Source organism: Globicephala melas, unplaced genomic scaffold (genome assembly GCF_963455315.2).
Source record: "Globicephala melas unplaced genomic scaffold, mGloMel1.2 SCAFFOLD_53, whole genome shotgun sequence".
NCBI lineage: Eukaryota > Metazoa > Chordata > Mammalia > Artiodactyla > Delphinidae > Globicephala > Globicephala melas.
In genome coordinates, this window is record NW_027207232.1 from 30,923 (window position 1) to 58,731 (window position 27,809).

Here is a 27,809-nt window from a genome sequence, read left to right on the forward strand (position 1 = left end):
TCGACCCTGGGGTGCGGCGGGGAGAGTGGGCACAGAGATTTGTCATTTCATCCCTGATACTCAGCCCTCCTGGCTGCCCCACTCTAGGTCACCTCGGGATACAGAGGTGACCCGGTTAGAGTCCCAGCCTGTGCAGGAATCTAGGGGCACCAGCGGGTCTGAATAATATTAGTGCAGGGTCTCCCCCATGGCACTGGGGTTATTCGGGGTGGGTCATTCTCTGCTGGGGGCCCCTCCTGGGCACTGTGTGGGGTTCAGCAGCATCCCTGTCCCCACCCATTTGATTCCAGGGGCCCCTTCCCCCCAGTTGTGACAACCACAGATTTTCCCCAGACATCACCAAAGAACTGGGTGAGGCGGAAGCAGGATGGCCCTGGGTGAGGACAGCTGTGTTGAAGCAACCAGCCTGGCTTAGGGCAAGGTCTGCCCCAGTCCTGTCAGAGCCTGCATTTAGAACTGCCCCTTCCCTCTCCCACCTCCCATGCCCTGCAGTGGTCTCCGAGACATCATCCCCATGTAACAAATCACACCACCTCAGTTTACTGTCCCCAGCACCTAGAAGAGTGTCTGCTATGTAGTAGATGCTTCATAAATACTTGCTGAATAAAGGAGTTGAATAAAGGGATGAGTGGATGAATGAATGAAGGTTACCATGGAAGGAGGGGGGAGATTCCCTTTCTGGCTCTCGGGGGTTGGGATATCAAGTGAAAGATCCATCCTAAATAGGCTGGCCAGCCTTCTGGGGTTCCCCGGAAATGAGGGTTTCCCCACAGTTCCAGCGCTCAAACCTGAGCGGTCCTGGGCAAACTGGGGGCGGGTGTTGGTCACCCTGTGTAAACACAGTAACAATTCCAACTGCAATAGCAATGGCCAAGGACCTCTATGGTCTTATTGACCAGGCACAGTTCTTTACCTGGCGAGGAAGGGTGGGCCGGGATTGGAATTCCGGTGATCCAGGGTGGGTGGGTGAGGGCACACCCCGGGCTTGTGTAGGGGAGTCCAGGAAGGTTCTGGAGGAAGTGACAGTGACACAGGAGGGAGGGAGGAGTCTAAGGAAGAACATCCCACACGACAAGGTGTGCCAATGGCCCTGGGCCCAAGGTCACACCTGACCAGGGCTTGCTTTTTTTCTTTTTTTCTAATTTACTTTTTCCCACATGGATATGCAATTGTCCTAATGCCATTTATTGAAAACTCCTTAATTTCCCCACTTTCTATCATATCAAGTTCTCATCTATCTGTTTCTGGACCTTTATTCTCTACCATAGAGCTATACGTCCCATCCTTGCACCACTAGGGCTGTTTCATCACTATAACTTTATTTTTTATTCATTTATTTCTTTGGCCATGCTGGGCAGCATGTGGGATCTTATTTCCCTGACCAGGGATCGAACCCGCACCCCTTGCAGTGGAAGCTCGGAGTCTTAATCGCTGGACCTCCAGGGAAGTCCCCAGGGCTTGCTTTGACATCCATCGAATGGTGGCGGGTGGGCACGGGGAGCAGCTGTCTGTGAGCCATCCTGTGTAGAAATGCAGGGTGGAGGGCAGGACAGCTGGAGCGGGAGGGGAAGAGGCGGAGGAGGGAGGGAGGGATGGCGGCCGGGCGAGAGACAGACAGACAGTTTCCGGAGACAATAGTTCTGGCCGTGTCCTAGGGCATGAAAGCTGAAAATAGCTCCTAGTGCCGGGAGCCTTGGAGCTGGAGCCTGGGAGCCAGGGTGACTGGCTCTCCTCCCTGGTGTGTGTGTGCGGGGGGCGGGCCTCTGGACTTCTCAGGCTGGGAATGGCGTGCACGGAGCAGGGACGAAGCAGGGACCCTTCTCTCTGGGACCTCGCGGGCCATCCTTAGCTCACAAAGCTGAGCCACTCCTGGCCCTACGAGTGGGGGGCTTATCCTCCCTGTCCCCTGGATCACACCCCCTCACACACAACTTCCCCGTGTGTGCTCCCAGCAACCAAGAGAATCTGTTTTTAAAAGATTTGGGGGAGGGGGGTAAACATACAAACAAGAGCAGAATGGATACTTTTTCAGAATGGGAATGGCTCTGTGTAACCCCATCCCCAGGGTAACCAGAGTCCTGACCTCTAACACCCTTGACGAGTCAGCCTTGATATGGGCTTGCAGACCCACGGAAGCTTCCTCATCCCCTCCTTCAGACCCCGTCTCTCCCTTGGCGTCTTTGTGAGAGGCACCCGGGGAAGTGGGACTGCTAGGCTGTACTGCTGCTAGAACTCCACCTGGACTCCACCAGGCTCCAGCCCCCCGCCCTGTGCACCTCTCTGACCCTGAGGCACCTCAACTGGTAGGAGCGGCATCACCTTCCCTCCCGGGACCTGTGACACTTAAGGGAGACACAGAAAGGACAAGCGTTTGGCTCCCTGGCTGGCAAAGAGCAGGTGCTCAATTGTCATAAGTGTCCGTATCAGTGAGGGTTCTCCAGACAAACAGAATCCATAGGGGGTGTGTGTATATACACACACACGTACATATGTACACGCATACAAAAATATACAGCTGTGTATATATACAGTACGCATACAGACATATACACATATAGTATATACAATACGCAAATACATGTATACACACATATATATAATGCATAGTTTGTATATATACAGTATGTATACACACATATACACATAATATATACAACAGACATACATGTACACTATACATACACACATATGAAATGCACAGTTTGTATATATACAGTATGTACACATACGTATAACATGCAACATACACACCTAGGTACGTCTATATCATACATATATACACACATACAAAGATATTTAGGTGTGTATATATACAGTATACATACATACACATATAATATATGCAATACATACACGTACATACATATAGACACACATATACACCTACATATAAAAGCATGTAGAATAAAAATATATATGTACTGCATATATAAATTCGTCGTATATATACATACACATAACATATGATACATATATACAATGTATACACACACACACCTATTTGTAAATATGTGCATGTACATACACATATAAATACATACGCAAGTGTGTATATATATATATAGCATATACATACATACATATAATACCTATACAACATATACACATACAGGTATACAGCATATATACACACCGATATATAAATATACACTGTATACATACATACATACGGTGTACATATACTGTACATATACACACCCATATATCAATATATGGGTGTGTATATATACAGCATGTTCACCTTTATAATATGTATACTATATATATATACACATACATACATGTATACAATACATACACACAAATATATAGGCTTGTATGTACACTGTATATAGTACTTACACATATACTACAAACGCATGCACATATAAACATGTGTATACATATATATGTGTATACACACATACAAATTAATAGGCTTGTATATAGTCAATATTTTTACATATATAGTTTCGTTTTAAGGAGTTGACTCATGTGACCGTGAGGTAGGCAAGTCAGGGCAGGACTCTGGGCTGGAGACACAGGGAAGAGCTGATGTCCCAAGTCCATTGGAGGACCACTTCCCTCTTTCTAGGGAACCTCATTTTTCTCTCCAGTCCTTCAACTGATGGACGAGGCCCACCCACGCCGCGGCATTGACAATCTCCTTTACGCAAAGTGGACCCATTTCAGTGTTAATCTCTTCTGAAAAATACCTTCCTGGCCACATCTGGAATAATGTTTGTGGTTGCCGGGGCCCCACGCAGTGGGCACATGAGATTAACCATCCCCGTGGCGATGATGACACTTTATTTTCTCCCTTGACCATTGTCACTACTATTCCAATTAAAATGGCAGTGCTATGAGGGCAGGGCATTTCCTTTTTTGCCAGTACTGAGCGTCCGCGGTCTGGTGCCTAGCATAGGCTAAATACACGGCATTTTTGGGAACAGAAGCCGGGATTCCAGCTGTCATATTTAATAGGAATTATAGTCTTATTATTGGGGGGCGGGGGGGGAGTTGTGTCACACGTCGAGATCGGGAGTCGAACCCGCCACCGCTTGCCCTGAGAGGTTTTCCCGGGTCCCCACTTCGGGCCGGTGGGTGTGGCCAGGGGCAGCCGATGACGTGCGGACGTGCGTGCGGACGTGCGTGCGGACGTGCGTGCGTGCGTGGTAGCGTGCGTGCGTGAGAGCGTGCGAGTCCATGAGGCGGGCCGCGCGCGCCGGGAGTGTTTCAGTCCGGACCCCGGCTCATTGTGCTCGCCTCACGCCGGCCCGAGTTCGCAGCAGCGCTGGGGGCCCCGGGCCTGTGAGCACAAAGAGGGAGCCGGGGGCCGGACGGGAGCGCGGAGGCGGCAGCTGAGGCCCAGGCCAGGCCCCTCCCTTCAGCCTCCCGCCCGCCCGTCTGCCCCACCCCCGCCGGCGGCGCCGCGCCCCTCCCCCAAGCGCCAGACTAGCGCGGTGCGGGGGCCGCGCGCGAAGACATGAGGGAGAAGCTGGAGCTGAGGCTGGAGTCGCTCTTGGGGACCGAGCCCGCTGTCTACCCGTGGCCGCTGCCGGTCTACGTAAGTGCCGCCCGTCCCCTCCTCCCGGACCCCCGCCCCTCTTCCCCCACGGCGCGTGCTGAGCCCACCGAGAAACGGAGCGACTCGAGTCGCCAGACCCTCTTTGGAGCCCCCCTTCCCGCCCCGCTGTGTTTCTTCCGCGGTAGTTTCCAGCCCCCGCGCGCAGGGTGGGCAGAGGGGAGCCGGCGCCGGCCGGGGGGCACAGACGCGGCCGCGGGGACCCCGCGCTTCCGAGGAGCGCCTGAGTCGGTCTGCGGTTGGCTCTGCAGGGCTGGGGACCCCGGTCCCCCCGGGCCTGGACTGCCGGCGGGCTTGCCCTTCTGTACTTTAGGATCTGACATGTAGGGTTTCTTTTTCCTGGTAGTTTATTCTTAGCGCTGTCAACGTGCTTAATTTTTTTTTCTTCAGGTCACCCTTTCCTCCCTCTCTCCAGTTTTTTTGTGTTTCTATTTTGTTTTGTTTTAGTTAGGCATTTTATCCCTCTGATCTTGAGTGGGTGGGCTGGCAGGACACTTGGAGAGGAGGCGTTCTGTCCCCTGACCTTGAGTGGCCTTTGGAAAATGACAGGCCAGACGGAAATGTACACAGGCGTCCGGTGATTCCAGAAATGCAGGGTGTCCGGCTAGGTGGGCGCCCGGCCTCTCGTCCCCCGTGGCGGCGTGGTGCGCGTGTTCCTTGTCTCAGGGTTTACGCTTGGGCCCCGCAGCCCACCTTCCGGAGGGAAAGCGCAGCGGGCGCCTTGGGCCGGCGCCTTTGGGGCGCCCTTTGGTGCGCTCGGCTTGCGGGGGACCGGCCTCCAGGCGACCCGGCGGGGAAGCCCGCGCGACCCGGCCTTCGCGCGGGCTCCGTGTGTGTCAGTGTGTGGAAAGTGTGTCGCGGCCGGGGTCGGGGTCGGGACGCTGGGACCGCCTGGGAGCCGATGTTGACTCCCGGGCCCCGGTTCTCCGCAGTTATCTGAGGTCCGAGGGTTTCCAGCCCGCCACCGCGCACTGGCGCTTTCTATTTTTTGCCCTTCCTGTGCCCGGAGGCGCGGCTGAGCCTGGGCTCTGGCTTTTCCGGTTGGGTAACTCCGGGTGGCCCTGGTGGGCGGCCTGAGCAGTGGGCAGGGCGGGGAGACATCCCAGGGGAGGGAAACTGAAAGTGGGGAGAACCTTCAGAAGTCCAGCTGATGCACTTGCCTCGCCTCTCCGCCCCTCTTACTGCACTTGTCATGCACGGGTTGGCTGGCCGGCGCATTTTTCAAAATGTAATCATTTGTTTATCCTTAGTAGCCGTGAAGCATAGTTCTGTGCACTTGTAGTGCACAGCTGTAGGAGTTTTGACAGATGATCGCCGTCAGGCGGCAGAGCAATCCTGTCATGCCATTTGCTGCCCTTTGGCGCCAGCGCGCCTCTAGCTTCTTGGCCTCTAATCTCCTCTCTGTCCCTAAGGTTTTGGCTTTTCCAGAAAGCCAGATAAAGGGAACAACAGCATGTACCTTTTTGATTCTGGCTGCTTTAGCTCAGCAAAACCTATGCGAGATTCATCCCGCGTTTGTTTTTTGTTGTTGTTTTAAACATTGATTTAGTTAGTTATTTACTTGGCTGTGCCGGGTCTTAGTTGCGGCACATGGGATCTTCATTGGCGCGTGCAGTATGTTTTCGTTGCAGCGTGCGGGATCTAGTTCCCTGAGCAGGGATGGACCCCAGGCCCCCTGCATTGGGAGCGCAAAGTCTTAGCCACTGGACCACCAGGGAAGTCCGTCATCCCTGTTGTTGCGGGTATGAGAAGCCACTCCTTTTTCTGGCTGTGTTGTATTCCATGTTCCGTTTGTCCATTCGCCTGCGGGTGGCAGGACTTGTGGGATGTTTCCAGTTTTGAGGGGATCAGGAATAAAGCTGCTGTAAACATCCCAGGGCAGGTTTCCATGTGAACTTGGGTTTTTACCTCACTTGAGAAAATGCTCAGGAGTGGGACTGGGATCTGTGCTAAGTGTATGTTTAACAACCCTTCTGCATCTTAGAAATTGGTATTTTTGAGTATTGGAAGAGTTTAGAAATGCACTGTGACCCAGCACCCAGGCACTTGAAACGAAGTTGAAAGTTCATCTGGAGATGGTCACGTTGTCCCCATCTCTGTCTTTTATTCGAGGCGGAGCAAGGCCACAGATTTGTAACCCTTGTAAGGAAGGCTTTGTGTGTCCAGGCCCTGGCAGGACCTGGCTTTCTAGTGGTGGGCGGTGCTGAAGTGGAGAGAGCGTCTTTCCCTTGCTGGCCGGACCTCGCTTGGCAGGGTGCGGGGTGTGCTGCCTGCCTGGCCGGGCGCTCTTTCTGCCGGTCAGCAGCCGTTCCTGGTGTGTCTGTCCTACTACCAGGCAGGCGGTCAGGGGCCCTAGTGAAGTGCTCAGCGAGCCGCAGCCTTCCCAAAGCTTTGCGGGTAATGTCTGCTACCCTCCCATTTCCCTGCTGAGGAATTTTGCTTTCTCATGGGAAGTGAGGGGGCATTACTTTATAAGAATTCATATTTTGTGATGACTCGATGCTGAATACGTTAAGAAAATGGGCTCCTTCCAGAAGCTTAACTTCTTAGAAGGTCAGATTACTCGTGTGACCGCACGTTTGAAATGAGTGAGCTTGTTTGTTCATTGATTCATTCATTCTGCAAGCACCTCCTGGATATTTAGAGTGAGTGTTCCAGGGGGCGCGGAGGACAGTAGACAGTATTTTTTTTTTTGATTTTTGAATTTAATTTAATTTATTTTTTTATACAGCACATTCTTATTAGTCATCAGTTTTATACACATCAGTGTATACATGTCAATCCGACTCGCCCAGTTCAGCACACCACCATCCCCACCCCACCCCACCCCCGTGGCTTTCCCCACTTGGTGTCCATACGTTTGTTCTCTACATCTGTGTCTCAACTTCTGCCCTGCAAACCGGTTCATCTGTACCATTTTTCTAAGTTCCACATACATGCGTTAACGTATGATACTTGTTTTTCTCTTTCTGACTTACTTCACTCTGTATGACAGTCTCTAGATGCATCCACGTCTCAACAAATGACTCAATTTCGTTCCTTTTTATGGCTGAGTAATATTCCATTGTGTATATGTACCACCACTTCTTTTTCTATTCGTCTGTCGATGGGCATTTAGGTTGCTTCCATGACCTGGCTATTGTAAATAGTGCTGCAGTGAACATTGGGGTGCGTGTGTCTTTTTGAATTATGGTTTTCTCTGGGTATATGCCCAGTAGTGGGATTGCTGGATCATATGGTAATTCTATTTTTGGTTTTTTAAAGAACCTCCATACTGTTCTCCATAGTGGCTGTATCAGTTTACATTCCCACTAGCAGTGCAAGAGGGTTCCTTTTCTCCACGCCCTCACCAGCATTTGTTGTTTGTAGATTTTCTGATGATGCCCCTTCTAACTGGTGTGAGGTGATAACTCATTGTAGTTTTGATTTGCATTTCTCTAATAATTGGTGACGTTGAGCAGATTTTCACGTGCTTCTTGGCCATCTGTATGTCTTCTTTAGAGAAATGGTTATTTAGGTCTTCTGCCCATTTTGGATTGGGTTGTTTGTTTCTTTTGTATTGAGTTGCGTGATGTGTTTATATATTTTGGAGATTAATCCTTTGTCCGTTGATTCGTTTGCAAATATTTTCTCCCATTCTGTGGGTGACAGTATTCTTATTCTCAAAACTTATGAACTAAGGACTGTAGGTGATCTATAAACACAGAAGTTCAGCTGAGGTGTAGTGCCCCGTATATGGGATCAGCTGAGGTCCCAGAGAGTGGGGCTGCCAGATTTGCCCTGGGGGAGGTATGCGTGGCTTCTCTGAGGAGGGGGCACCCGCAAGAGGAAGTGCAAACAGCCACAACCGCCTGTACGCGGAAATGTCCAGCCTCCAAGATGGGCTTTTGCGCAATTGACAAAAAGGAGGGCGGGGTGCAGGATGAGTTTTGTTCCTTCTGTGACTGAGAGTTCCCAGATATCTACTTATAGCTCACGGTGGCATTTCTAAAGCAGGATGGTCCTTTTGGTGGGAAAACCGGGTCTCAGCTCAGGAGGAAGCAGGTGGTATCTTTGGCTGCCTGATGGCAGGGCAGGAGCCAGCGAGGGCGTGCAGTGGTCCTTCCCCTCCGTGACTCACTGAGGCTGTGGGCGTGGAGTGGCCCCAGCGTGAGTGTCCCCGCCTGCTTCTGGCTTCCTCCTGAGAGCCCACGGGTCTCTGATGAATACCCGCTGAGCAGTCACGCCCTTCACTCCACAGTGGGTAGTAGCTGAAGTAGGCGGCTGAGTGAGCCATCCCTCCCCCTGACTCAGAAAACATTTTCTGATGTGACCTCTGCTGGTGTGAGTCCTGCCTAATCTGAGCTCAGATGGAAGGCAGGTTAACCCTTTGAGGACTTTCCGTGGGTGAAGTAGCCTCTTTAAAGAGGAAGGGATCACCGGGAAAAGCCTGGTATTCCGTATGCATGTGGCTGTTAGCTTTCATACTTTGGTCCCTAACATCCAAATGCCGCCTGTATGCTCTGTTCCTGGTGGGAGGAGACAGAGTCAGCCAGCCGGCCCTTTGGATATTCACTAGGCAGGAGGCTGCTGGGAGCTGCAGGGGACCCGCCCCCAGCCTTCTTCTAGGAGCTGTGTCCTTTTTTCCTTAATTAAATTAAACTTTTTATTTTGAGATTATCGTAGATTCTTGCACAGCCGTCAGAAATAGGTCGGACATATCCCACGTTCTCTGTACTCAGTTTCTCCTGATGGTGGCATCTTACAAAGCTACGCACTGATGTAATGATTTCATTGGCATTGATACAGTCAAGATACAGAGTGTTTGGTGTCCTTTTTGGATTCGGGGAGCTGTAGGGTGGGACTGGCTGTGTCTGCGCATCCCTGGGTCCCGGGCCCGGCGCACGTCTCCCAGGAAGCCCCTCTCCTCCCTCTTTCTTTCTGCCATGTCCTCCTCTCGTGGTCCTGGCACTCTTCCCCAGTACGTGCGCCTTCTCTCCCTGGCTGTGGGATGACAGTCCTGTTTCCTTCCTCCCACTCAGGGTGCTGCCTGGAGGCCTCTTTGGCATCTTCTCTGTCCCCTCAAGCTGTCCCTGCCGTTACCACCAGCCGGGTCTCCTGCCGTGCCCGTGGCGTCGAGCAGTCCCAAGGGTGTTAACAGAGGACATGCCGGGTGCCTGTCCACGGTCATCCGCAGCTCATGCATGGCTCTGTACTACCTCCCTCACCGCTCGCCTTTCTTGTTCCTTCCCAGACTCTCTCTCCCCACCCACAGCCACTGTCGCGGTGCCTAGCCCGGGGCTCTGTTCCTCGGCACCCCTGTTTCAGACCGGGCCCTCTTCCTGTCCAGGGCGCCTGGCAGGGCTGCCGAGTCACAGGTTCCCGTGAGCTGCAGTTGGGAGTTCGGAGGCTGTGTGCTTCACTGAGTATTGACCTTGGATGACGATGCCTCCTCATCTCTGAGGGGCTTCCGTTTGAATCCCCTTAGTTAGTCATGGGGTGCGCGGCCGATGTCGGGAAAGCGCATCAGACTCACAACAGGTGCACGGGCAGCCGGTGTGTGAGAGAGGTTACCTCTGAGAACGCTGGTCCTTTAAAAACCTGACGCGTCTTTTCCTGGGTGGGGAAGGGGTCTCTGCAGGCTGTGTGCCTGGGGGTCGGGGGGGGGAGGGGGAAAGGGACCACCACGGGGTGGTGCCCACTGGGATGGCGGGAGTCATGGGGCTTGGGGCAGGGAGATCTAGGGAAGGATTTGCACGTCCCGTGGTGGTGGTGGCTCACGTTTCCCCTGGTGTGCAGGTGGCTCCCTGGCGTCTGCTCTGTGCTCACCCTGCAGGCTGAGTGAGGCTCCCACTCAGCAGGTGCTGGGGCCGCAGGACACACTGGGCCCACACCTGGTCTGGGACAGACACCAGGTGAAGGGGCGGGAGAAGGGGAGGAGGAGCCGCGCTGGGTCTTGTGGGTTTTGTGTCTTTTTAAATAACAGCTTTGTCGAGATAGCATTCTCACACCACAGAACTCACACATATGAAGTGTACAATTTAATGGCTTTTACTATATTCACAGAGCTGTGCAGCCTTCACCTCTAATTCCAGAACATTCCATCAGCGCAAAGGGCCGGCAGTCTCCTGCTCTAGCCCCTGACACTCTGTGTTTGTGGATCTGCCTGTTCTGGACGTTTCCCATCAGTGGAGTCACACACTGTGTGTCCTTCTGTGTCTGGCTTCTCTCACTGAGCATCGTGTTCTCAGGGTCTGTCCACATTGTTGTGAGTGTCAGGGCTTCACCCCTTTGCATAGCTGAGTGATGCTCCCGTGTGCGTGGCCCAGGTCGTGGGGTCTCGAGGCCCCTGGAGAGGCGTTCGTTTGGCTTGGTCCTGGGGTGGGGTGACGCCAGTGGCACTGATACGGTGCTAACAGGATCCCTTGCTGGAATGGGAGACAGTTGGAAGGCTGGGGGCACGGCTCGCCTTGGCCTTTGAGACCGCTGGGTGGAGGCCGTGCTGCCGCTTGTAGCGCGGGCGAGTCCCTCTCCAGCTGTGCCCCCTCGGAAGGGCTTCCTCCATCCCTGGGCTTTCCCTCCCTTGCAGTCACGGCCTCGGCCTCAGGCCGGACTGCTCTGTGGCAGTAAAGCATTTTCTTTGGTGAGGGCGAGAAAAGTTCTGGTGGTGAACTTTTGGTCGTCGCGTTCCCCCATCCCACCGGGGTCACTCCACGACGGCCCCTCCACGCACACGCCCGGCGTCAGGCACTCAGCACTTGCAGCGGCTCCTTGGGTGGCTGGGCGGCCTGTTACAGGTGGGCTAGTTTGGATTGAAGCAACTGAAATGGTCTTGTCACCCCTGGAGCCCCCGTGGTGCCCCGTCCTCCTGTGGACACATCCACACCCGTTCTGCAGAAGGACGGCTGCCCGGACAGCAGGACGTCCCAGCCGGTCCTGGCTCTGTGCAGACTGGCTTCCGTGAGCTGCGGACCCAGGCGTGGAGCTCGGGCTCAGGGTCAGGTCTGGAAACGCTCCCGCGGATGGGGCGGTAGGTGAGGGGGCACACGAGCCACACGCATGCCCTCGTGGGAGCCAGGTGACAAGTCAGAAGGAGGAGGCGAGGTACGTTTTCATAGCATTACACGTAACCGAGTATAGCCCAGACACGACGTTTTCAACGTGCCATTTAAAGAATTACTGAAGGGCAGTTTTACTTTGTGTGTGCGCGCGCACCCTGTCTTAGAAATCTGCGTGCATCTTGTGCTCACTGGAGTGGCACCAGCGCGCACCATTGCCCCTCGTCCAGGTGGCCAGGGGCCGCTGTGGGCACAGTGAGGCTCTAGACCCCTCTCCCTCGTGGCGGCTCCTTCCTTGGACCCTGGTCATCGGGGCCCCTGTGTGCACAGTGGGTCCCACACACCCTGGTCAGGGCCGCGGGTCCACCGTGTCCTGCACCGTGTCTGTGGCCCGGGAGCCACGGGCCCGCTCCCTCTTCTCTCTTCCTCCTCCAGCTGGACTTTGGCCTCATGGGGTCCTAGCAGCCCCTTCCTGTTTTCCCATGTTGACTGTTATTGCAGTGCTGGTCTCGCGGGCAGGGTTTTGCGACGCGGCTCAGTCCCGAGACCAGCCTGGTTTGTCAGCCTGGCCCTGTGGGGAGCCGGCCGGGTGCGCGGTGGGAGGAGAGCCTCCTTCCTGGTTCTCTCCTTTGCATCGCTTTACCAGGTGGTTCCCATCCTTGGCCTGCCTTGTCCTCAGGTACGGTCCTGGGACCAGGCAACACCCCCTTGCTGGGGGCCTGCGGACGTCCGGGGCTGACTGTGGACAAGACCCGTGTGATGCTCCACAGCCAGTCTGTCTGCCACCCCCACCCCTGTGTGAAATGCACTCATTTTCAAGTGAAAACCTGTTCACTTCTTGAGTACTCAGGCCCACCGCAGGCGCTGACCCTCCCCCTCCCCCTTCACCCCATGCTCCCTCTCCCTGGCGAGTGGCTGCTCCCCAGCGGGGCTGCAGGCTGAGAGATGCTCCCCAGCGGAGCCGCAGGCTGAGAGGTGAGGCTGAGCACCTTTGCTGGGCCTCGGGGCCCTCTGCTCACCCACTTGGCTTGCCTTCCAGACGGAGAGACTTCTGTGGATTTTCCACTCCTCCAGCCAGATCTCTGCTCTCAAAGCCTGGCCACTGGGAGAGGCAGAGAGACAGCCGGCGGACCACCCACCGTGTTCCATCTCCCCTGCCTTTGACTCCTCCCGCTGTGCTTCTCCACTTTGGGAAGTAGTGCGTGCATCCCACCCTGGCCGCTCTGTCCCACTTGCCTTGGCCCCCACCCCAGGGCTCCGGAGGTGTGCAGAGCCTCGGGGAAGAAGGCAGCGACCCCCAGCCCACAGACAGTGCCCCCTGCAGCCTGCTGGGGAGTGGGGACCACGGGCAGAGTCCCAGGGTGCTACCCCTCAGCACCTGCTGGACACTCGTGCCCTCAGCAGACGGTGATAGAGCAAGAGTCCCTGCTTGCTTCAGGCCGGTGGTTCTCTGAGCGGGGCCCTGGGCCAGCAGCCTCCCCACCAGCCGGAACTGGTTAGGAATGCGGGTTCCTGGGGTCCAGACCTGCTGATTCTGAAACTTTGCGGGTGGGCCCCAGAACTGCACTCTGACCAGGGATTCTGATGCTCGTCCTGGTGTGATGCCCCTGCCTCGGAGGCCCCCTGGGTCCCGGCGTCTTCCTGCTGCAAGTGGGAAGAGGAGGACGGAGTCCACGTCTTGTCTCCTCCCTAGTCTCTGCCTCCTGCCTCTCGCCGGGTCCTCCAGGGACGATGTCTCCAGATGTCGTGCCCCTGTCACTGTGAACCAGCCTGCGTGCTCAGGGGTGGGCTGTGCCCTGGCAGCGAGCACCCGGGAGGCCTCCTGTCCAGGCTCCTCACACCGGGCGCAGGGCCTGCGGGGACGAGCAGGGGCAGAGCCAGACCTGCGGGAGTCCGGGTAGAGTTCCTGTTCCCACACCTGTCCTCACAGTCAAGGACGAGGCAGGGGCCTGCCGAGTGGGACAGCCAGGCTCCCCAGCCCCATGGGCGGCTCCCGCCCTCACCTGAGCTGGGCAGGGGCGGGGAGCAGACGGGACGGGCTTGGTGGCGGCTCAGGCCTGATGACAGCCCCCGGCTTGTGCACAGCGTGCTTTTTCACGTGGGAATGGTTGTGCTTATTGCAGCTGTTTTCCCAGGACCCCGGAGTGAGGCCGCTGGCTCTGTGATGAGCAGCATTCCGCTAAGCCTCTGCGTGGCTTCCTGCGGAGGCTCTGAGGCTGTCAGTGAGAAGAGCCTGGGTTAGTCAGTGACTCAGCAAGCAGCCAGCAGCGGGCCGGGGCTGTGGCTGGGACTGGGAGGCCGGGCATCCTGTGTAGCGAGACCAGGGCTGGCCTCAAACTCCGGAGTTCCAGGGCTCCCCCAGAGGAGGAGGTGTGGGTGCTCCTAAGCGCGGGCTTCCTCAGGGCTGTTCTCAGTCGGACGTTTCTGGGTCGGCTTCTGGTGTCGCTCTGTTCTGAAGGCCTGTGAAGCAGAAGAAGAGGCCACAGCCGAGAAGCTGTGAGAGCTTCTGAATCATTGATGGTGATCAGGGCATCTTAAATCATACGACTCAGGATGGTCGCTGGAAGCTGGCCAGTTCCTAAAGCAGCATCCTGAGACTGTAGGAGGCACATCGTAAACTGTTTCCTTCCTTTTGGTCTGGTTTTAAAGCTTGGGAAAGCTTGAGTTCATCTCATCACGGATGAGACCACATTCCAGGCCCCTGTCTTCCCAGGTCTGTGTGATGCGGCCTGAGATGCGGTGGCTCGGCCAGGGCTGCAGCCCACGTGCCATGAGGGTCCCTGCCGCCCCTGCAGGAGGAGCGTCTCTGGGGCACGTCCAGCCTCCTGAGGGGGCCGAGGGAGGGAGCGCAGTCCGAGCTGGCACGGGACTGCCACGCAGCGCACGCTCAGGCACATGCGCATGCTCACAGGGTCCTTTCAGAGCGCACACGCTGTTTTGTAACTCCACAGTGGTGACCGGAATGAGACTCTCCTGGGTACTGTCACGTCCTCCCGTGGCTCTAAGACTTGTTCTTACGGGCCGTGCTCACAGGGTGTAAGGTATCGGCCTAAACGCAGACATGAATTTAGCAGCTTGAGACAACGCACACTGATGACCTCCCGTGGTTTCTGAGGGCCAGGATTCAGAGCAGGCGGGCCAGGGGATTCCGGCCGAGGGTCCCTCAGGAGGCTGCAGTAGGGGCTTCAGCCGTGGCTGCCCCATCCGAAGGCTGGACCGGGTGGGATGCCTGGCTTCCAGGAGGCCCCACCCGTGGCTCCTCTGCACGTGGGCCCCGCAGGGCTGCTGAGGCTCCTCAGTGCATGGAGGCCGGCTCCCCTCAGGAGGAGTGTGATGCGGGAGAGCATTGGTGGAAAGTTCTAGACCCTCCTCCTCATCCTGTGGCTACCTCAGTGCCTTGTACACTGTGCTGTGTGCTTTTGTCTCTGAGCAGACCCTGCGGGAAGTGTGGCGTCTTCTCTGCTTTCAGTGGGTACAGGAGCCCAGGGAATTCAGGGCTGCCAGGGCTGTCTCTCTGGAATCACTGAATGTTGTGGACCAGGAACAGAGTCCGTCGGCCACATGAGTGTCTTAGATGCTCGGTATTTTCCTACTGAGGTGGAGGTGCTTTTAACACTGCCTCACATTTCCTCCTATAGATTGTGTTGTGGTTTTTTGTTTGTTTTTGTTTGTTTTTGTTTCGCCACGCCGTGCAGCTCGTGGGATCTTAGTTCCCCAACCAGGGATTGAACCTGGACCCTCGGCAGTGAAAGCACAGAGTCCTAACCACTGGACCGCCAGGGAAGTCCCTGTTGCTGTTGTTGATAGCTGTTTTGAGGTGTAATTCCCACACTCTTCACCTCATCCACCTAAAGCGTGCCGTTCCCTGCTTTGTAGTGTATTCATTGAGTGTAGTCGTCACTACTACCAATTTTAGAACGTTCCATCACCCCGAGAGGAAACCCCATCCCCATTAGCATCCCTCCTGTCCCCCTCCCCAGCCTCTGACAACCAGGAACCCACTCTCTGTCTCTGTGCACTTGCCTGTTCTGGACGTTTCCCATCAGTGGAATCACACACACTGTGTGTCCTCCGTCTGGCTTCTCTCACTGAGCATTGTGTTCTCAGGGTCCATCCACGTTGTAGCGAGTGTCAGTGCTTCACTCTTTTTCGTGGATGGATAATATTTGTGTGTGTGGAGGGACACATTTGTTTATCCGTTCATCTGTTGATGGACATTTAGGTGGTTTCCACCTTTTGGCAGTTGTGAATCACGCCTCTGTGAACACTAATGTTCGGGTTTTGGGTGTGTTTTTTTTTTCTGGCTGCCTTCGGTCTTCGTTGCTATGCGCGGGCTTTCTCTAGTTGTGGTGAGTGGGCTCTAGTCTTTGTTGCAGTGTGCGGGCTTCTCGTTGCAGTGGCTTCTCTTGTTGCGGAGCACAGGCTCTAGGCACGCGGGCTTCAGTAGTTGCAGCACGCGGGCTCTGTAGTTGTGGCGCATGGGCTTCATTGCTCCGCGGCATGTGGGATCTTCCTGGACCAGGGCTCGAACCTGTGTCCCCTGCATTGGTAGACGGATTCATAGCCACTGCCCCACCAGGGAAGCCCAACGTTCAGGGTTTTGAGTGGACGAATATTCTCATTTCTCTTGGGCAGACACCCAGGAGAGGAATTGCTGGGTCATTTGCTAACTGTTTAACCTTTGAGGAGCTGCCAGACTGTTTTCCAAACCCAGCTGTCCTCACTGTTTTCTGCCGTTTGCCAGGAGGCCTTGGGGCCGATTGTTCCCATCAGTGGTTCTTCCCCAGGGTTTCTGGGTCAGCAGTGGTGCTGAAGCTGCGGGTCGGTTCCCCCGTGTCGGGAACCACTGGTCTGCAGGGCTGTCCTGTGCTGGACCGAACGGACAGCACATGCTCCATCTCCCGCCCCGGCCTTGTCTAAGTAATATGAGTTCAATGGATATTTACTGTTCCGTCCTTGGTAAGTTGGAGGATATTATTAAGAACGATAGAAGATTGTTTTTTTCCGTTTCCTTAAAAAATAAGATTCTGGGCAAAAGGTCACATACCGTAATTCTATTTACAAACGTCCAGAACGGGCAAATCCACAGAAACAGAGAATGGACTAGTGTTGTCAGGTGCTGGGGAGGGGATTGGGGCGCGTCTGCTAATGGGGTGATGGGATGTTCTGGAACTAGATAGAGGGGATGGTTGCCCAGCTCTGAATGTATTAAAACCCACTGAAGTGTATACTTGAAGCGGGGGCCCATTCTGTGTGAATTATAGCTCAGTAGGGCTGCTGTTGCAAAGATGAGGCTTAGGACACAAAGGGTGTTTCTGGAGTTGTTTGACCTGTTAGGACCGCTGCGCCGTGGGGGCCCCTGTCCTGGGACCTTCCGGGCATCCGTGCCCTGGCCCGTAGGGGCTCTGCCTGCGTTGCCGTCCTCCACTGTGAAGCGTGGAAATGGTGGCCTGGTCTGAGAGGGGCAGTTGCTGTCCTGGGGCAGGGCTGGCAGCTCTGGGCCTGACCATCTCACCTCCAGCTTCAGCCCGTGCTCTTCGGGGGCCCTCCTCTCGCTGTGCATCCTCTTCGAGGCCCCTCCTCACCGCGATAGGAACCTTCACCGGCGGGGCGGAGGTGCAGTCTAGAGTTACAGACCGTCCACACGATGCGTTGTCCTCACTTGGTTTCTGCGGGGTCTTGGGTTAGCTGGCCGCCAAGACCCCGGCGAAAGGCCAGAGCAACCTCCGACGTGCTCCTCGGGGAAAGCGGCGAGGCCAGCCCGCGGGTGCAGTGAGGCCCGGAGAGTGCCGCCGTGGGCGGGAGGGAGGAACGCTGCTCGCCCGCTCATGGTGGTTGCACGAGTGGTGTTTCCCCATTTTACAGATGGAGACCGAGGCCTGCGGCGGTTCAGGGACTCAGAGGCAGACCTGTGGCTTCCAGGCTGCAGGAGCGCCCGGGGGAGGTCCTGGGGCAGGAGGGTCGGAGGCTTCAAGTCCATCCCGGTCCCTTCCCCGCAGCCCGCTGGGCGGCAGGGCGCTGCAGGAACAGGCGCTCCCGGAGCCAGCGTGTCCCACGTGGCAGGACAGGGCCCCAGCGCTGTAGGTGGAGCTCTCTGGTAGGTCCCGCGTGTCGAGGAGTCCCGGGGGCTGCAGCACCCGCCTCCCCTGGTCGCCCCCGTCACCTGAGCGGGGAGGGACGGCTCTGAAACCTGTCCCGTTGTCTTTCAGGACGTTTAAACCCCACGATGCCGCTCACGAAATCAATGAGACCATCCAGTGAGTGTGGCGCCTGCTGGCGCAGGGCCTCGGGGTGGGCCAGTCCTGAGTTCCCAGCAGCCCCCCAGCCGTGCAGTCCCCCATTCCTCCATGCTGATCTGCGTCAGCATCGTCAGCATCGAGGAGGCTTGGGAAGCGGGGCTGTGGGGTCAGGGGTCAAGTCCTCTGAGTGTGACCCAGGACAGGTCTTGGTGCTTCGTGAGCTGGCTTCCTGTGGAAGAGGCTGGAAATCCTGAGTGGCCAGCTTCCCGAGGGACCCCTCCCCTCTCCCCTCATCACCTTGGTTTACTCTTCTCCTGTGGGGTTTGGTGTGACCTTTGGGTTTGGGCCGCTCTTCCCTCTGTGAGCCTGCCCAGTGCTGTGCAGAGGAGGCCGGGTGCCCGGGAGGCTGATCCGGGCGAGATCTGGGAGGAGGGCCGCCTGCTGTGTTCTAGCGGGCTGTCTCCTCACGTGGGACCTGAGGGTCTGCGACGGCCTCCAGAGTGCCCTCGGGGGCCCATGCGCAGAATCCTGCGACCGCTCTTGGCTTTAGAATGTTCCACGTGTGTGACTGTGGCCCTGGCATCTCGCTGCATTGTGCCTTAAAATCCTTAGCTGTGTAGCCACTGCCTGGGCCACACACCATTATATCTGCTTGGACCTGGGGCGGCCGGGCTGGCAGCAGCACAAAAGGCTGTTTGGTACGTAAGGGTCGTGCTCCCCCCTCTCCGTCCTGTTCTTCCTGCGAGAGGCGAGCATGTATCAGTTTCTTCTGTATTGTTTCAGATTATATGTATGTATACATTACAGTAGTATATTAGTATAAAATCTATCGTAGGGTTCTCCAGAGAAACAGACCCAGTGATGTCTGTGTATATGAGATTAATTTAAGCAGCTGAGTCACACGACTTCAGGCTGGCCAGTCTGAAATATGCAGGACAGGCCAAGAGAGGCAGACCCAGGGAAGAGTTGATGTTGTAGCTCAAGTCTAAAGGCAGTCTGGAGGCAGAATTTTATATATACACATACAGATTAATTTCATATAATACAGTACAGAGGGGTCCTGTGTAGTTTACCCAACTTTCTCCAATGGTGACGTCGCACATAACCGTAATAGCAAAACCAGAAAATGGACATCAGCATAATCTACAGACTTTATTCACTGTGCATGTGTGGTCACGCGTATGCACGTATGCATTCTTGTAACCTCCACCTCAGACAAGACATAGATCGGTTTCATCACAACAATATTTTTATCCCTCTTAAATACATAAATACAGATATCCTGGAGATGGCAAGTGTTGTGAACTTAGGGAAGTAGTGTACTAAGGTATTCATCAGAGAAGAGCTGGTGTCCAGTCTAGGTTGTCATCATCACTTCCTGATGTGAATCCCAAATTACTCCATTGGTTTTTTTCTAGTGTTAACAAATCCCTGACATGAGGTGGATCTTTGACTTTACGTAGCATCACTAGATGACCTGTAGTGCGCAGACGTGTGCCGGGCCAGCTCCTGGGCCTCTTTGTTTTGAGGGTGGTGGGACATCAACACCAGACTGAAGGTTGCCCAGATCTCCCCCAAACCGAGATTAACCCCCAACCCCTGTTTTTAACCACATCAAATGTATTTATTTAATACTTTGACTCACGCTTTTTTTTTTTTTTTTTTTTTTTTGTGGTACACGGGCCTCTCACTATGGTGGCCTCTCCCGTTGCGGAGTACAGGCTCCGGACGTGCAGGTTCAGCAGCCATGGCTCACGGGTCTAGCCACTCTGCAGGATGTGGGATCTTCCCAGACCGGGGCACGAACCCGCGTCCTCTGCATCGGCATGTGGACTCTCAACCACTGCGCCACCAGGGAAGCCCTTTGCTTTTGGTTTTGATCTTCTTTTGAAATACTGTTTTTCTCTTTTTCCCTTCTCTCCACATAGGAGGAAAAGAGACGTAGAGTTACATCCAGAGAACGGTAAGAATAATAAAGCTTTTTGTTCTGTGCAATATGTAATCTTGATGCCTGAAATTACTTTTCTGAAATCTTTTAAAAAGAAGAACTTTATAGTGAGTTGCCAGGGTGACCATAGATAGCTTAAGGATGCTGGGCTTGCAGTCAGGTTATTAACCTTGTGATTCAGGTAGAATTCTCTTGCAAAGAGTGAATTGGGGGCAACTGGCAGTTATCAGAACTAGATCTAAAGGTTGTATTAAATATTAAATCTCGAGGTAAGATGTGCCTTTTAGGGCTCCTGAGATGAAGATTGATTTTTTTTTGGGGGGGTGGGTGTAGGTAGGAAGGAAGACCTTTTGAAAACTGCCTCCACGGGAGGAGTCTGTGAAAGTCATCCTTAGGGTGTGTGATTTTACTTGACAGGGTTGCTGGACCGCTCCCTGCAGAAGAACCGGGAAGAGTAAGACCAGGAACACACGTGGAAGAAGAAGAAAGAGATGATAAAGTCAAGTCTGGTCACCCCCAGGTTTGTCACTTGCACTTTAATCTCAGAACCCATTTGGTTCTAGGAAGGGGGCTCAGGGTGTGGGCAGTGTGTAGGAAGAGAATGACTTTCACTAATGATCAAAATGACCTTGGATTTAGCTAAAATGCTCTTCAAACTCATTTTTCTGCTGGTTCTCTATGTGGAAGGTGTGTTACGTGGCTCTGGTGATAGTAAATCAGCGGTAGGCCTGGAAGTCAGCTGGACCTCTGCTACTTGATCAGTCAGTCACAGAGCTTCAGTCTGTCCCCTCTCCTGCCTGTCTCCTGCCCATGAGGTCTTTGTGAAGATCTCATTTTCAAACACAGGAGGTGCTAAAGTGCTCTAGTATCGTCCAGGTATAAAGTTGCATTCTTAACTGAGATCAGACCAGTTCTTTCCCCAGACCTCCAGCTCCTTTGTAAAATCAGAGTTTCAGGTTCTATGAAATACAGATGTACCCACTGAACCCCCATGGGAGGGGGTAGGAGAAGGGATTGGGGATCTGATAGTGGAAGCTTTACCGTTAGACAGCACTGCCCCATATGACAAAGGGCTAACATTGGTCGGGCACAGGTGGTAGAACAATATCACGTCCCTTTTGGTTTTATTAAGACGTTGCTTAGAAGTTTCAGCTCAGCAGAGGGGCAGCACCCTGGGCGGGGACTGGGCCTCCACCATCTATGGCTCCTCCCCTCCAGCACCCAGGCTAGGTACTCAGTTCCCAGCAGCCCAGAGGGCAGGAACAGAGCTCTGCCAGGCTGGCCTTCTCAGAGGGCAAGTGTAAGCAGCACAGCCAGGAATGTGAGCGACAGGCTTTGCTGGGTTGTCGGGAAGGAGGGCGATGTCTGGCTCGGCATGGCTGGAGTCAGCGCTAGCCTCCCCTCGGCCATGGGCACTGGGTCCCTGGTCTCAGGCTCACACAGGCCTCCAAAGCCCTTCCCTCGGGATGGCACCCAGACCCTCCACCCAGCTCACCCTCCCGCCCCAAACACCAGCAGGTCAAGCACCACTCAGAGAAGGGGGCCTTTAAAGGGCTTTAGAAAATCTTAGACTTCCGGATATGGAAGCTACTGTGTTTCACTTCTGGCTGAGAGCTCTGCTCCCAGAGCACAGGATGGCCCAGGGGGGCGAGATGGGAGGGTCTCGCTGTGACCCCCCCAGGCACTGCTGGCCTTTTTAGCCACATGCCTGCGTTCCTTGGAAATACATTTCATTAACAGCCAAACGGAACATCCTGAGAAAAGAGAGGAATTATTGGTTCGTTTCAACCCTTAGCAACACCATGTGTGTATTTCGTCTGCTCTCTGCGATGCACTGGAACTTACCTTTGGGCAAAATGTGCCTCAGCTGTCCATGGCACTCGACACACTTGGCGACTCTGCAGGAGCGCCCTGGGCCCCAGGGACAGGGTCCCTCCTTCCTGACCACCCCCTCGTGGGAGTGCTGAGGCTGGTCAGCCCCCAGCCCTGGGGGCTCAGCTTTCCCTCGGAAGTAACTGCGAGTCAAGCTCCCCACCGACCCCCGACCCCCTGGTCTCCCTCCCGCCAGGGCCGCTTCGTGTGCGGTTCCGGTCGGACCCTCCTCAGGGGGTAGGTGTCGGGGAAGCCCCGAGGCGGGTGCCCTCCCGCACCCTCACGACTCGGTGCTGCTCCAGGTGGAGCCCGCGGCCGGGGTGGGGGTGGGGCAAGAGGCGCGACGGGGGTGGGAAGGAGACGGGGCCACGGGAAGCCCACGCCGGGCCGGCCGGGGCGCAGAGGCAGGAGGCGGCGAGGAGGGCCGGCCCAGCCACGAAGCCCGTGCCTCCGCCCTGCCCGGGACCGAGCGGCCTTCAGACCTCCCTGTCGGCCCCTGGGCTCGGGGTGGGTGACGGGCACGCCGAAGAAGCCATCCCGCTCGAGCCGTCCAGAGAGGCCGGCCCAGGGCTTGTGCCTGTTCCTGGCGTGGGGCGAGCACTGGGGCATGAGGGTGTGGAGCTGTCCGGCCGCAGGTCACAGGCTTTGCCTGTTGGAAGGGAGGGCTGCGATGGGGCTGTGCCGACGGAAGGGGAGGATGGAGCCGCCCACAGTCCCCGTTTGCCAGGCAGAGCTTTATCGCGGACCCTGTTCTCAGCAGCTGTGCGCAGCAGGGACACCCAGGCCTGGGGAGTCTGCGCCCCACCCAGGGCCGCTGGGTTCCTGTGTGGCAGCCCCGCCCAGCATCTCCTGCTGAGAAACCCCCAGAGACCATGCTCCTTCCCCTGAGCCCACCGCCCCGCTGCAGAGCCCAAGGGGGCTGGGGGCTTCACCCCAAACTTGAGGAAGCCACACCTGGGGGCCAGGACACAAGCGGGGGTCCCACTTTCCCCGCAGGAGCAGACCCCGTGGAGGGTCTATCTTTTGGAAATAAATTTAGACTAACAGGTTTTACACACAGAATCTTAGAGCTGGGAAAAGTCCTTTGTGTCATTCATGTAGCTTCGTAAGATTTTTTTTTTTAAATGAGAGGATGGATTTCCTTGAGCAAGAGTGAATTTCCAGGAATGGGTCCCTGGTTACCAAAGACTGTTTTCGGGAAGAAAGATGAATCTATTCTGTGAACGCCTTATAGAACTTATTCTATATTGTAGTTCTCTCTGGAAACACATGTACCGTTGAGCTTTGTAACAGCCCTTAACATCCTCAAGAGAAGCTCTCATTTCCCCATTAATACTTGTTATAGACTGAATATTTGGGTCCCCCCAGCATTCACATGTTGACACCCTACCTCCAATGTGATGGTATTAGAAGGTGGATCTTTTGGGATTTGATGAGCTCATCGGGATGGAGCCCTCATGATGAGATTCTTATCCTTGTGAGAGGCATGAGAGAGCTGGCTTTTTCTCTCTGCTCTCTGCCCTGTGAGGACACAATGAGAAGTGGACAGTCTGCAACCCGGAAGAGAGTCCTCACCAGAAGGCAATGATCCTGGCACCTAGATCTCAGACTTCCAGCCTCCAGGACTGAGAAATACATTTTTGTTGTTTACAAGCCCCCACCCTGCCCCGTTTATGGTACTTTGTGACAGCAGCCCAAACTGACTTAGCACTCTTTTCTTCAAGTACATCGAAGAATTTGTGGAGCCCATCCATTTTATGATACAATTTCCCAAATAACCAATATTCTCTCTATACACTGATTTGTCAACTTTTTTATTTATCAAAATTTTTATTAAAAAAGCTTCCATATTTTTTCCTAATAAATTGTTTCCAATCCAGGTTGTCACTGTAATGGTTCTATGATATTAATAATTTGAGCCCTAATACCTTGCTTAAAATATTCGTGTTATGAATAAGTTCAGTGTTCAAATGCAAAAGTTTTAAAAGGATATACTGTGTAAAACATCTATGTCATCCCTCTGAAGGAAAGAAGGAGGGAAGAAAGGAAGGGAAGAAGGAAGGAAGGAAGGAAAAATCATTGAATTTGCCCTCAGTTTAGCTGCCACTTCCTAAGGGAAGCCCTTTCCAACTCCAGACCCCCAGGCATCACAAATACGCTCTCATGGGACCCTGTCCATAGTGTTACCCGTCATGTTTCCTGAAAAGCTGCTTCTGAGACAAGGACAGACTTTCAGGAAGTTTTTTGGGGTGTGTTTTTGGGGATAAACATAGAATTACCATATGACTCAGCAATTCCACTCCTAAATCATTGAAAACAAACATTCAAATCTACGTACACATGTTTATAGCAGCACTATTCACAATAGAAAAATCATGGAAATAACCCAAATGCCCATCATTGGATGAATGAATAAACAAATTGTGGTATATACATACAGTGGAATAGTAATTCAGTCATAAAAAGGAATGGAGCCATTAAATATCAGTTACACGGCCAAAAACATTTTTTTAAGGAATGCAATACTAATACATATTACAGTGTGGGTGACTCTCACGAACATCATGCTAAGTTGAAGATGCCAGACACAAAGGTCATACACTGTATGATTCCATTTATCTGAAATATCCAGAATAAATAAATCCATAAGAGAAAGAAAGCAGATTGGTGGTCTCCAGGGCCTGGTAGAGAGAGCGAAGTAGTATCTTCTCAATGGGTCCAGAGTTTCCTTTTGGGATGATAAAAATGTCTGGGGGAAAAAAAATTTTAATTGGAAAATGATTGATTAAAAACAAGTCTGTGGGGCATTTCTTGTTACTGCCTTTCCCAATTTTGACAATAAATGGTCAAGTACACAGTAAATGATCAAGTACAGCAGCCATGGTTTGAGAAAGAAATGATGACCAGAGCTCAGAACACTCACTCAGGGACGAGTGTGAGGGTCACCCCACGATGTAAACCATCCATTTTAGCAGAGATATTATCCAAGGATGAGGGGGATTGAGAATGGATAGCACAGGAGGGAGACAATGACTATCAGTTGTGGCCTTGAGGCCACCTACAGTAACAGAAGCTATAGTTCGACCCATTGACCCTCCTTTCACTAGTAGTTCATCTCAACTCACCCTCTCCCCTAAAAACGATCCATGGAAACTATGAAAGAGTTGTTTCCAGAACTTATGCAAAGACGTTGATCCAAGTAAAGGCAACAAAAGCAAAAGTAAACAAGTGGGGCTACATCCAACTAAAAAGCACAACAAAGGAAACCAACAACAAAATGAAAACGCAGCCTACCAAATGGGAGAAAATTTTTACCAATCATATATCCTATAAGGGGTTAGTATTCAAATTATATGAAGAACTCATACAAAAAAATAGAAAAAATATCCAGCAAACAAATGGGCAGAGGATCTGAATAGACATTTTTACAAAGAAGATACAGAGATAGTTAAAAAGGCACCTAAAATCACTAATCAGCAGAGAAGTCAAACCACAAAGAGATGTCACCTCATTCATGTTGGAATGGCTAATATCAAAAAGACGGGAACGTGCTCGCTTCGGCAGCACATATACTAAAATTGGAACGATACAGAGAAGATTAGCGTGGCCCCTGCGCAAGGATGACACACAAATTCGTGCAGCCTCATAGCACAGGGAGATCAGCTCGGTGCTTTGTGACCACCTAGAGGGGTAGGATAGGGAGGGTGGGAGGGTGGGAGACTCAAGAGGGAAGAGATATGGGAACATATGTATATGTATAACTGAGTCACTTTGTTATAAAGCAGAAACTAACACACCATTGTAAAGCAATTATATTCCAATAAAGATGTTAAAAAAAAAAACAGACAGGAACTAACAAGTGTTGGCAAGGGTGTGGAGGAAAGGGAAGCCTTGGACTCTGTTGGTAGGAATGTAAATTGTTGCATCCAGTATGGAAAACAGTATGGAGGTCCTCAAAAATTTAAAAATAGAACTACCATACGATCCAGCAATTCCACTAGTTGGTATTTTTATGAAGGAAACAGAAACTATTCAAAATGAAATCTGTACCCCCATATTCATTGCAGCATTATTTACAGTAGCCAACACTTGGAAAACCCTGTGTTCATCGATGGATAAATGGATAAAGGACATTTGGCATATATATATGCCAAATTATTTATATATATATATATATATATATATAAAATTCAGCCATGAGAAAGAAGCAAATCCTGCCATTTGTGACAACATGAATGGACCGTCAGGGTGTTATGCTAGGTAAAATATGTCAGACAGAGAAAGAAAAATCCTGTATGATCTCACTTTATATGGAATTTTTTAAAAAGCTTATAGAGGCAGGGCGTGGAGGGTGGGTGAAATGGATAAAGGTGGTCAATATGTACAAACTGCCAGTGATAAATAAGTCCTGGGGATGTGACTATAGTTAATAATACCGTATTGCATATTTAAAATTTGCTAAGAGAGTAGATCTTAAAAGTCCTCATCATAAGAAAAACAGATTTCTACCATGTATGGTAATGGATGTTAACTAGACGTACTGTGGTGATCATTTTTAAAATTGAAGTATAGTTGATTTACAGTATTATATTGTAATAATATATTAGAACCCAGTGATTCAATTTTTTTATAGATTATACTCCATTTAAAGTTATTATAAAACATTGGCTATCCTTATAGCTTATTTATTTTATGCATAGTAGTTTGTGCCTCCTCATCCCCTCCCCTCCCCCTATCTTGCCCCTCCCCCCTTCCCTCTACCCACTGGTAACCACTGCTTTGATGTCTACATCTGTGCGTTCATTTCCTTTCTGTTACATTTATTGTTTATTTTTTACTTTCCACATGCGAGTGATAACATACAGTATTTGTCTTTCTCTGTTTGACTTATTTCACTAAGCATAATAGTGTTGCAGCAAAAATAGAAATGAAGTTTTTCCTCTCCTGAAAATAAGGAAAGTAAAGGGGACAGTGAACAGGCTAGAGAAGACACATAAACTGGCCTGAAAGAGTTAATCGATCCTAGTTTTATTTAAACTGTTACTAATCTGTAGTGTCTGTAACTAGATGAATGTTTCACAAAGCTAAATTACATCCTGTTCCTATCACTCCCTAGCTGTCAATGTAAATTACATCCTGCATCTGGTGCTTAAGCTCCCTGCACTGTCTTGTAGCAAGTCACCCTGTGTAGCTGTTTGCATTTCAGGGAGCAGATGGCAGGCAGATAAGGCAGAGGCAAATGAACCCAATTACCGGTCCGCGGGACCCAGTTACTGGACTGCCTGACGCCAGCGATGCCGGTTTTGAAATAATGCAAGAAGAAGAATGCAGGACCTTTACCACTTTGATCCTGATTACCACTCCCTGGACTGTGATGGCCGCCCGAGGGGCTGGGAGGCCAGCCGGGGCTTCCAGGCATGTGTGGGCATCGTGTGTGCAGCCAGCATCCCCGAGGCCTCGCTCGGCTCATCATCACTGAGTGAAGGTGCGCCGTGACAGCGCGGCCGACTTTCTTCTGGCGCTGTGAGGACCTGTGTGCATTGCAGGATTCGGTGCCTCTGCCCGCCATGGGCGCCTCCCTGCGGGAGGGCTTGCTGGACTTAAACGGCCACCGCCTGCGCGGGGTGGACGGGGCGCTGCCCCTGAGCACCCTCTGCCCCCGATCTGTATCCAGAGCTTCTTCGAGCCATGGCTTGGCGAGATGGGTTTGTACTTTCCGCTTCCAGGGGCTCTCGTGTCGGCGCTGCGAAGCGGAGTTTTAGGTGGTACAAGGTGGAGGGTGGGCACTAGAACCAGTGCCCAGTGCCCGGGTGTGCGTGCACTAGATGGGGCGTGCGGCCTACGACTGCTGCCGGCTCGGTGACCCCGGCCGAGTGCCTTAAGGCTTCTAGGTCTCAGTGTTCTCAACTGTAGCATGGGCTTAACAGGACTCACTCTCTGTGGCGGTTACAAGGTCACACTCTGTTAATGCTTGTAGACTCTACAATGTAGAACACTTAGCACAGTTTGGAGCATCGTTCATTGTTCCACAGATACTACCTGGTCTGTTGAATGACTTTGCCTGGTACACGCCAAAGCGATTAGGAAATTGATATATACCAGCTTCATTTCCTTTTCATTAAAACAGGGCTCAGGAAAAAAAAAATTTT

The 27,809-nt window shown here is 52.9% G+C and overlaps 1 protein-coding gene and 1 pseudogene across 1 annotated transcript in view; both read left to right on the forward strand.

Annotated features, from left to right (window-relative positions):
- The first annotated feature begins 4,194 nt into the window (after positions 1–4,194).
- Positions 4,195–27,809, forward strand: part of LOC115850035 (centrosomal protein of 78 kDa-like) — a 41,003-nt gene continuing 17,388 nt past the window's right edge. Inside the window, exons 1-3 of the mRNA XM_070044767.1 lie at positions 4,195–4,546; positions 19,769–19,803; positions 20,206–20,308. Of these exons, the coding sequence (XP_069900868.1) occupies positions 4,466–4,546; positions 19,769–19,803; positions 20,206–20,308 (219 nt within the window). The 5' untranslated portion in view covers positions 4,195–4,465. The remainder of the gene's footprint in view (positions 4,547–19,768; positions 19,804–20,205; positions 20,309–27,809) is intronic.
- On the forward strand, positions 25,209–25,307 carry LOC115850036 (U6 spliceosomal RNA; annotated as a pseudogene).